Source organism: Ptychodera flava, unplaced genomic scaffold (genome assembly GCF_041260155.1).
Source record: "Ptychodera flava strain L36383 unplaced genomic scaffold, AS_Pfla_20210202 Scaffold_28__1_contigs__length_4768798_pilon, whole genome shotgun sequence".
NCBI classification, from domain to species: domain Eukaryota; kingdom Metazoa; phylum Hemichordata; class Enteropneusta; family Ptychoderidae; genus Ptychodera; species Ptychodera flava.
The window spans coordinates 1573394-1584733 of record NW_027248350.1 but is presented as its reverse complement, the minus strand read 5'-3'; the positions used below and the strand labels follow the sequence as shown (position 1 = coordinate 1584733).

General features: G+C 36.6%; 1 protein-coding gene across 1 annotated transcript; it reads right to left on the bottom strand.

Moving 5' to 3' along the window:
- Positions 1 to 2882: 2882 nt before the first annotated feature.
- LOC139127072 (uncharacterized) lies at positions 2883 to 5255 on the bottom strand. Its single transcript, XM_070692995.1, has 3 exons — positions 5143 to 5255; positions 4658 to 4783; positions 2883 to 3487 (listed from the first exon to the last, which is right to left on the bottom strand). The coding sequence occupies exons 1-3, from the start codon at positions 5224 to 5226 to the stop codon at positions 3203 to 3205; spliced, it is 495 nt and encodes a 164-aa protein (XP_070549096.1). The 5' UTR covers positions 5227 to 5255; the 3' UTR covers positions 2883 to 3202.
- Positions 5256 to 11340: the final 6085 nt, after the last annotated feature.

Sequence of the window (11340 nt, the reverse complement as noted above, 5' to 3'; positions counted from 1 at the left end):
TTAGCAAGTGTAAATTTTAGTTACTTCTTGACTGGCTATGATGAGCTTAAAAATGAGCCTAACAAGGGGTGGATCAAAATGTACCGGTACCAGTAACAGTTTGGCAATCCAAATTTCTGTCCCTGAGAAGCATTCTGCCGTGGAAAGGGCTTTGACTATCACCATGGTAACATGACTTTTAGGTAAAGACATTACCCATCATTAATTATGAGAATATCAGAGCTATAATTAAACTTGGTGAGTGATATAGATTTTCTCCACACTATAGCTCGTGATCTGAAAACTTTGGGAATATCAATTACGGGAATAATTTCATTTTCGTATACTGTTACTGTTTTTTACAATGTTCAAAAGTGTTTGAATTGTCATGATGATAATCGTAAAAATATTGAAAGAAACCTTGCATTTGCCCTGATGCACTTTGTGAACCATCTCAGAATTCGCCTGACCCTTGACCTGCGATGACGGTGTTGTTTTGGAGCTTGCTCCGGCTCAGCTTGAACACTCAGGCTGACCTTGGCTTTGTCACTCTCTGAACTCAGACTTCCGACATCAATATTGCTGGGAGAGCACAACTGGGGTTGTTCTGACTGCAGAAAATCTGTTTGAGATGAAAATAATACCAACATATACAGTGGCAATGTACGGTATTACACTGATGTACTGGGTTCTTTGTCATGAAATCCAAACCTGCCGTAACCACGCAGACAAACAGAGAGCAATTTCAAATCAAGGTAGGCATCCCATTTCATTCATTTTCTGGGTAGAGTTTTTGTCCTTTAATTACATCTCATCACGAAGCAAATTGAACTAATATAGGATGACTGGACCAGTTAAGGTAGTACGCTACCATTCTATATGGGAGAGCGTCCTCTTTTGTCCAGAAGATGTACATGTTCCTTTTAGACTACCTAGCCTGGTGGAGCGTGAATAACAGGACAAAATGGCAAAAAAATCATGCTAGTGACTTTATAATATTTCTTTCAGAAGTTTTTATGAATCAAAACAACTGAAATTATGTTTTTGCACTGAAAAATCGACAGTTATTTTTATTTTGAAAAATCAGTGGAGAATAATTAATAATTGTAGCTCTGACATAATATCAGTAAGCTAGAGGGTCAAATCTCAGGTCTAACACAATTCACCTTTTTTCGTCACTTTTTGCTGTTTAGTAAGAAAATTTGCGTGGTAACCCAACTTTTTTTTGCTTCTAAATCAAAGAACACTGTCTATTTGACAGATATTGCTGTACTTTTTAACATTTTGAAATTATTTTGTGCATTTATATGTAGTTTATATCTTTAAAAAAGACTGATTTTACAGTTAAATGATAAATTTGAGGTCTAATATTTAATTTTTAAGACATCACAAATTTTAGTTGATTGTCCTAATTCAGCTTTCCTGGCAATGCAAAAATGTGGTATGCACACTGGGATCTGTTAATCGTTTGCGATAAAGATTCTGCTGGTAAGTGCAAATTTCACAAAATGGGAGATTTAGTGGTTTTCTGTCAATTAATTTTGACATGTGTTTTTTCAAAATTTTGCATGGGTACCCCATATTTTTTTCATATCTTTGCAATGTACACATAAAGATTATTTCAGAAGAGTCAACTTCAAGAATATCCCAACATTTTTTGGAATGGTAGCGTACCTCCTTAAATTTGCCCTGAAATAGTCAGGTACTTATATATGTACCAGGTACATGACACATAGCCACATAAAATCATTCTTTTGTACAAGTATAGAAAATATACATTTTGATCAAATAACGAAACTGAAATTGCTCGATAACAAGGCAAGTGTTTGATGTTCTCTTTTTTAGAATTTCTCACGGAGTGAAAGAGGATCGTAACCTTTACATACCTCCTGCACCAATTTGCTTGGAATCAACAAAGCAGTCTTCAACAATGCTGACACCTGGAAATCAAAGTAACACAGTAATTATAAATGGCGAACAAAACTATTATCAACAAACAAAAATAACCTTTAGTTGTCAAAACAATTAAGATAGAATGTGCTTTAGGGACAGATATTCAGACTCTCAAAGTTTTACAATTCTTTTCTGATCTACCACTGGTGGAGGCTCACTTTAAAGCTCGTAGTGTAAGAAAATTTTGACTGTCTTAGTTTTTCCAGAATTGAAAATTTATTTTTCTCCATAGAGTTAACACAGGGATGGCAGCCATTTTGGATTTCAATATCATCGGTAAATCTTGAGTAATGTGTTTCACCCGTAGCAAAATTTGCACAGTGACACCAAATTTTTATTCTTGATTTTGAAAGAGAATGGTTAAAGATTAAAAAAAGAAAGTTTTAGCAAAGCTTAAATCTTTCTCTTTCTAGGCGCATACTACCTTAAGTTGCCACTTTACCCTGATTGCTGGGTCAGATTATTATGGACTATTCTATGGTTGGAAATTTACTCAACTCTTTACAGTGTACTTTAATTGTTCATCGATGATTAGTATAATCATATATAACACACATCTACCTAATATACTGGGGCTATACAATTATATAATATTCATATCATACATCACGTCATATAACAATAAAGTATATACAGGTACAGAAGTTTTGGAGTACACTGTTGATAAAAGGGACCACTTGAAACTTTAATACCTTAGGGATGGACCATTTGATATCCAGGGGGGAGGGTCTGGAGGATTGATGAGGTAGCATTATTTTTTTTACCTGATCCATTGTACATTTTTTCCACTCTCCCACCTTTTTTATTTGTCAAGCGTAATTCTCTCACTGATTTTTATTGACATTAGCTGTGAATCTTTTTTTTGAAAATCTTCCAGGACCACCACCCCATGCCCGGATATCAATCGGTCCACCCCTTATAAGGGATATAAGCAAATTAAACAAACCTGGAGCAGCCTCTTGAATTGAACCAAGTGATTCCTTGTCAGTGATGTTCTCCGCAGGACTGTTTTCCATGAGTGGTACTGAGGCAGATTCTGCTGGGCATTGACTAGGATCAAATGCTTGTTGCATGTCGGCGATGCCAATGCCTGGAGTCACTGTTGACGGAGCTGAGAGGTGGTTGTCAGAATTGACGGCAGATCCCCTGGAATCTGAATCTGATTCGGCTGAGGCAGTATCAGGATTGTAGAGCTCTTCCACACTACTGGGGTAAAACAGCATGGCTGATGAGACAGATGTCATCGACTGATTCAACGGTGTTGATGTCATTAGGAAGACCGGGCCTGTGGAACTGGGCCATAATTCATCATCATCATCATCATCGTCAGCACAGTCATCAGAAGATGAGTAGCTCCCAGATGAAGATGTCGAGACAACGTCAGTGACGCTTGTTGAAGCCACGTTCTGCTCTGCTTCAACACTCGCTGTCTCAGCCTCTTCCTCCTCTGACTCCAGGTCCTGCCCCCTATGAACTTCTCCAAAGCGAACATATAATTGATGCATGCAGTCAGATCCATGTATTGGTCAATGTCATAACACTGTACTTCCATATTCTGTTGAAAATGGAAACATGGTTGTATAAATAACAAAACGTATAGTTTGATAACTGCATCATTAATGCACCGATATTCATAAGATGGAATTTACGCAATACTGATGGCTGCAAAAATTTTGTTCTTATCACTTATGTCACAGAAAGTAAAAGATTACATTATAATTTATCATAACATCACCTTGAATTCAGATATCACAGGCGTAGATTTTGCAGTTATGTTCAACTGTACATTTTCACTGGTAATATTCAAGAAGTATTCCACATATTCTACATAACTCTAGCCGCATTGAATCCAGGATCAGAATGTTGAAGGCATTTTGTCCCATGGATTGAAACTTTTGAACACTTTTTGGAAAGATTTGCTTTTTCATGTTATATTTGCTCAAATGACAGTAATAAAAATTTGCAATTATGACTAAGAATTTGCCATTTGACAATCACTCTTTGTGTCTATTCTTATTTCAAAGACAACAGAAGAAAGCGATATTTCTGATTAAACTATGAGAGATGAAAATGAAGTTGTCCATAATAAATTTCACAGTGAATTTCCAATGAAGTTTTTATCAGAGTACAAATCACCAGTCCACACTCAGGGTGAATGGATATAGTTTAAAAGAAAGTTGTGTGTCATCATTTTGAATGATTGGCTGTCTTGAAAACAATGTTGATCTCAGCATCTCGGGATCGCTCTATGAAACTATCTTTTACAATAAATCACAGAGGGAATGTTTTTGAATTTTTCAGAATGTACCTCAAAGACAGATACTTTGACTCAAACTTTTGTAATTCTTTGCTGTGATACCACACATTGGGGATCATTTTAAGGCTCGTGGTGTAAGAAAAAATTCCACTTTCTCAATTTTTTGAAAATAAAAAAAATTAATTTTTCTTCCTACTAAGAGTTAACACAGGGATGGCAGCTGTTCTGAATTTCAAATATCGTTAAAAATCTTGGCTAACTAATTTGTTTCTCTAGTATCAAAATTTTCACGGTGACCACTCTAATTTTATTCTTGATTTTAAGAGAGAATGATTGAAAGATTCCTAGTATAAAGTTTGAGTAAAAGTTTAAGTCTTTCACTCTCGAGGCACATACTACTTTCAATCAGATTTGCAGGATTTTACGACACACACTGTGACCAAGAATAGAGTTTAACTGTTAACTCACCTTTTTGGAATCATCTGAGATTAGCTCGAACTTCAGGTACTTCTTTTTAATCTGAATTGAATCTGGAAGATTCTGTTCCACAAGCTCTATTGCCTTGAATGGCATTGGCTTAGGACGTTTTACACTCTGTAATATGAAATCAAAAATTCACCAGTTTCTTCTCTCTGGAAAATTCGCTGACAGATCTCTCTCTCCTTATTTCTCAACAGAAGTAAATCTGCTATACTGATGCATTTGTACTTAGTGACCGGCGAAAAACCTGTTCAGATAGTAAAATATACTCGGGGCGGATAATTTAAATGAAAAGACTCACTGTAAGCTTTCTGTCATAAGTTGTCATCTTTGAGTATTCCGGGAAAAAAAAACAATGTATTTCTGATAAGTTTACGATGACTGCTTTATAGTTTATACAAAATTTACAAAAACCCAAAAAGGACATATACATGCAGAATTGTGGTCTTATCACATCTGCACGGTACACTTACCAGATCTGTGACGGTGATATTGAATGGAGATACCAGCTTTATGCAGCATTTCTTCCATTTTTTGGAAAGTCTCTTCTGTTTCATTGTAATTACATCTTCATAGACAACTTTTCCAAACTGAAAAATGTGAAAAAGGCAAGGAAATATTGTGACCACTTCGTAACTCATTATCATACTTAGAACCCTTGAGACCTCGCCTGGCTTGGCGCAGCGATCGTGTAATTTTTGACAATGACAATGACAACTGCAATAGTATAATGCAACAGGTAGCTTGCTATCTGCAGCTTAGCAACCGGTAATTCTCTAACTCGGATTTGTAATTCTCTACAAGAAGTCGACTGTATGCAAATGCGTTACAAACGTTTCTCTATTTTTTTGTTAAAATTTTCATCGGATTCTGGAATAGCAAAGGGGGCGAGTGATTCATAAACTGACGTAGACCGACCGATGTAGTCATAAAAAGTTACGAGTTGCACTTTTCACAGATTGACTGAGAAGTGCAGTGCGGGTCTAGCGTCGCCGTCATGACCATTTGTTTCAATGTTTGTGCGATTATACAAAACCTCAGAAAAAAAAATCACAGATGACACGCCAGACAGCGCAGCTCGAAGTAAAGAATTTTAGAGACTATTTTTACAACTTCCTGAGTAAAAGGTGCTGGTGACTACTAGTCTAAGGTAGCCGTGCGACGTTTCCTGAAAGTCAATACGTCGAGTCACAACTTACCTTTGTACATATTCGACACATTCGTATCGTTTCGAAAAAGGTAAATCCTGTTATCAGGCTTCAGCCCCGTTTAAATAAATACAATCATTACGTTCGCTGAACTTATTTTCCCAGACAATATTAAAGACATGATCGATCGTCTCCATCCGCCCTGATCGACGACAATATAGTACAAACATGGTACAAACAATGGTGCACCTTCAATTCACGCAGAAGTGAGTGATGATGTGACCAAAGCAAAGTTTACACTGCAGACGAAAAATACAAAGGGGTTTCCCTTGTTGGAATTCAGGACAGGACGTTCCATTTGATTGCGGGATGGCACCGGGTTTTCATAAACGATTGTTGGTTTGTGATTAGTCGGGAATCCTGTACACTTGTATCGTACATCTTCTACTAAAAATATAAGGGGTGGGGGTATTGGAGAAGAAAGTTTACATACTTACGTCAATTCTTTTTTAGACATTGCGTGCATTGTTCCCGTTTGGACACTGTGATACGTTTGCAGGCCTAGACATTGTCAAGATAATTTTCAGGCGTTTCTCAGCAAAAAGCTCAATGAATTCTCAGCGAGAGCGAGATGGGTCTCGTGTTCAACAAGATATGTCGCTTGAATGAGTATGTTTACTTGCTGTTCGTTCTACTATCTCCACGCCAATGTGACGTCATTATTACAGAAGAACATGCTGCTGAAGATTTGATTGGATTGAAGTTCGTGGGGCGCAACCATTATGTGGCAGGGGATTACACACTCGGTATCCGAGTTGTTATCAAGCGTTCGAACGTGTCACCATAACGACGACCAGATGCCATGTGTCTCGCGTTATTTTGGTAGCGACATGATCATGCATTATATATACTTTCGCCCATACTTTTTAAATGAGGTTCCTCTGTCAAATGGACATTTCAAGTTACAATAGTCAACAATGGTGATGCATCTACAGTCTTTTAAAAGGTTTGTGGAATTGTTAGGTTTCGTGATGTTGAAGAAACAAATCATCGAGTGACTATGCGCGTGTTTCTGGGCGTGTTCAACGCAAAGGGACCCATGACCAGGGTTTTCGTTGCAGGCGAAAAACACAAAAGGGGTTTCCTTGTTGAAATTCAGGACAGGACGTTTCATTTGACTCTTAGATAGCGCTGCCATGGTTTTTCATGAAGGGTTGAATTTTTGTCGATTTTTGATCAGGGAATTCTTAAACACTTGTATATTCTATCATACGAAAGAGAAAGAAGGGTATTAGAAGAGAAAGTTTATATACTTACGTTGACACGTTTTGAGATGGTGCGCACATTGGTCCCACTTGGACGCTGTAATACGTTCGCAGACATTGTCAAGATAAGATCGAGGCGTTTCTCAGACGGAAAAAAGGTTTTCTAAATTATCAGCAAGAGCTAGAGCTTGTTTTCATCAAGATGTCGCTTGAATGAGTATGTCTTCTCAGTGTTCTATTATTGCCAAGCCAATGTTACGTCATTATAACGTATAGAACACAGCGCTAACATTTGATTGGGTGGAAGTTTGTAGGGAAAAACCATTACAGTAACTAAAGAATGTGACAGGAGACACGCATTACTCTCTGTTACCACACGTCCGATCATACCAGCGTAACGTTGGCCAGAATCGATTACACGTGCGTCGCTCATGTTAGTTTGGTTGAAACTTTATATACTTTTGCCCTTCCCATATAAATTACGTACGCTCCACTCTCAAAGGTGCATTTCAAGTTACAACATTCAACGATGGTAATGCGCGTGTCGTCTTTCATTCTTTTTTTTAATTTTAGTTATTGTATGTTATTATTTGGTATAAATTGTTTTTCTTTGGTTTAAAAAGTCACATTCTATTGGAACTCGGGAAAACAGACCGTGTGCATGGTCGAAGGCGGAATCTGTGTAAAGAAACACGGAGACGTCTTAACTGGCCCATTTCGGCATTTATTTACCCTGAAACCCGATTAAATTCACATTCAATTGGAACTCGGGAAGACAGACCGTGTGCATGGTCGAAGGCGGAATCTGTGTAAAGAAACACGGAGACGTCTCAACTGGCCCATTTCGGCATTTATTTACCCTGAAACCCGATTAAATTTCTGGCGAATTGTATTTCGCCACTTTGGCGAACAATGTTTTGTCAAATCTGATTTCCTTTCTTGAATTTTGGCGTCGTGGTGAATAGGCAGCAATAAGGCAGTGATAACCAACAAATATAAAAATTGCCAAAAATCTACCACTGACATTTTCACCATAATTTTTATACATCCTGATAACAATACCCCAATGACCCTTTAAACTACGGTAGATTTCGGGGAAATCGAATGTGCCGATTCTGAGAACAAATATTGTGACTGAGATGACAAAATTATACAAAACATAGGGCCAAAGTCCCTGAAGCTACTATAGACATAGATACAAAATTAAGTATTTCCTGACTGTATGAAATTATCTCACTAAGGTCATCCAAGGGACCTGTAAACCAAATATTAAAGCTGTCTGACCAGCGGTTTTGAAAAAACAAGCGACTCAACAGTTGACAGAGCTCTGCTGTGTTATGTAGAGAATAACCTTTTGTGACACATGTATTGATGAAGAAGGTGGATATCTTTGATAGCTCATTTCAGGATGGCCTGACCAAAAATGGAAAAAAAAATTCCGTGAAAATACAGATTTGCATATTTCATCACAATTTTAACAAATCTAAGTTGGGTTATCCCTAGGGACCTGTATACCAAATAACAAAGCTGTCTGACCAGTGGTTATGAAGAAGAAGATTTTTTACCAAAAACGCCTTTTTTGGTGCTAATTTGCATATTTTCAACAATATCAAAAATTAATAAAAGAGTTTCTCAAAATCATATATTTTATCCACACAACAAATATCAAATCAGTAAGTACTGCAGTTCTCAAGATATTTGAGTGGACGGACGCCTCACAAACGGACATACATACATACATACATACATACTGACAGTGCATGCCGGACAGATACCCATCCCGATAGCTTCTATAGACTATATTAGTCTATAGTTGCTAATAAACGAGAGTTGATTTTTCTAATTAAAGTAAACAAGACTTGCTTAAATCAAGATTTTCATCATAAAAAAACAGCATATCTGTCAGGTTATAAAGAATCTTAAGCTGGTTATCTTTTTATCAGTATTTTCATCCTATTAACAAAGCACATTTTAACTTTCAAATTAACATTGTAAGTAAGTTCTGTTGAATAAGTTGAGACTGTACGTACTCAGAGAAAGCACACTGAAGAGACAAATGTTTGAAACTTAAGAAGTTCAAGGTCATCAAAAGCATCATGTAACACTTTCATTGCACTGTTTACACAGATTGCATAATTGCTATAAATAGCACATGAGGAATCTTACAGCCCAGCTTTACCATAAAAACCCTATCACTTTGACCACTCTTTTAATCGACCACTCTATTTTTTTTCTCAAAAGTATTTTTATTTATCCTTACCAAGTCAACCATAAATGGAAATTAGAACTTTCTCTATCTCTATTTATTTGACCACCCTATCATGACAAACTATTTTGAGCAATTTCTTTTAGATAACATACAGGGCACAATAAATGACGGTTCAGAATATGTCAAGTTGGATTCAGGAAGAAGTTGCCTTTGCATGTTTTAATCCTCCAAGATGGTAGGCATTTCACTATGAACTGTCAAAAAAAGTTGAACTTTCTGATAATTCTACACTAAAATTATTTTGGCTTTGATGATTTCCTAATTAATTCAATTATTTAAAATCATATTAATTATTTTTTTTCTGGGTGAATTGATAGGGTTTATACAGTACAAGAATTACATACAATGTAAGTCAAATTTTGATCAAAAATGAAAAAAAAAATTCCTTAAAAATACAGATTTGCATATTTCATCACAATTTGAACAAATCTAAGTTGGGTTGTCCCTAGGGAACTGTATACCAAATAACAAAGCTGTCTGACCAGCGGTTATGAAGAAGAAGATTTTTACCAAAAACGCCTTTTTGGCATTAATTTGCCTATTTTCAACAATATCAAAAAATTAAAAAAATTAGTTTCTCAAAATCACATTTTTCATCTACACAACAAATATCAAATCAGTAAGTACTGCGGTTCTCAAGATATTTGAGTGGACGGACGCCTCACAAACGGACATACATACATACATACATACATACATACATACATACAGATGACGCCAGACGGATACCCATCCCAATAGCTTCTATACACTATAGTCTATAGTGAGCTAAAAAGGTACAACTTGGCAAGTTTGGCTATGATTGAGCACACTCCCTACTTTAATTTCAGACTGACTGAGCACGCAATTATAGAGAAATCAATTTCTTATCAACTTGAAAAAATATAACCAAAATTTCATGAATAAAGGACAAAGCTATGAAGAGACCAATACACATCAGTCAACCTAAGGTACCTACACTGTACATACATATGTTAAAAGTAACCCAAGTGGGAGTTATTGAGATTTTACCAAACTTTGCATTTTTTTTTTTGCTCATTTGCATATGTTTGATAAATGGTAACTTCATTTGAACACATTCCCGTCCACAGTTCAGCATGCATCTCCCAAATACACAGGTGACAGACACATAAAGTAAACTCTTGAGTGTTTTTGTGGTTGGACGAGGGAATTCAAGAATTAGATATTTTGCATTTTTTTACCAGAAACAGCAAAATTTCCCAAAAATTACAATATTGCAAGTTTTGTCATGATTTGAACAAAACAGATACAGATCATCTCTGAGAACCTTCATATCAGATAAAGCAATTGGGCAAGACCTTTCAGGGTAGATTTTTACAACCAAAACAAGGAAAATGAATACAGAATTTTGCTTTCTCTCCTCATATTTTTGACACTAATATATTCATGTGAACAAATTCACATCTAAACTCCTAAGTTCACCTGTGCAACAAGTATTAAGACAGCGGGTGGAGCAGTTTTCAAATTACAGTGCGTTCCATCTAGGTACCGCAACTCAGCGTATGAGACAGACACATTTCACCTACAACACAAACGATAAGCTTGGGTATCACGACACATTTGAAAGTCACCGACTCATTGATTAATTACAGTAAACCAGCATGGGGCAGCCGCTCTGTCTAGACTGAGAGATACACTTGATCTACAATGTGTGGCTTTTTAGTTAGTTTCTGTTGAGAAGACCTTCACCTCTTGAACTCTTAGCTGAAATTGTAAAAGAAACAGTTACATTGTAGATCAAGTCTAGTCAACTGTTTATCTCTCAGTCCAGACAGCGGCTGCCCCATGCTGGTTTACTGTAATTAATCGACCAGTCGGTGGTTTTGAAAAGTGTCGGTGATACCAAAGCTAATCGTGTGTTTTGTACGTGGATTGTGTTCATCTCATACGCTGAGTTGTGGTTCCTAGGTGAAATGCACTGTATTGATGCTGGACATAGATACAAAAATACATACATACATAGAGATA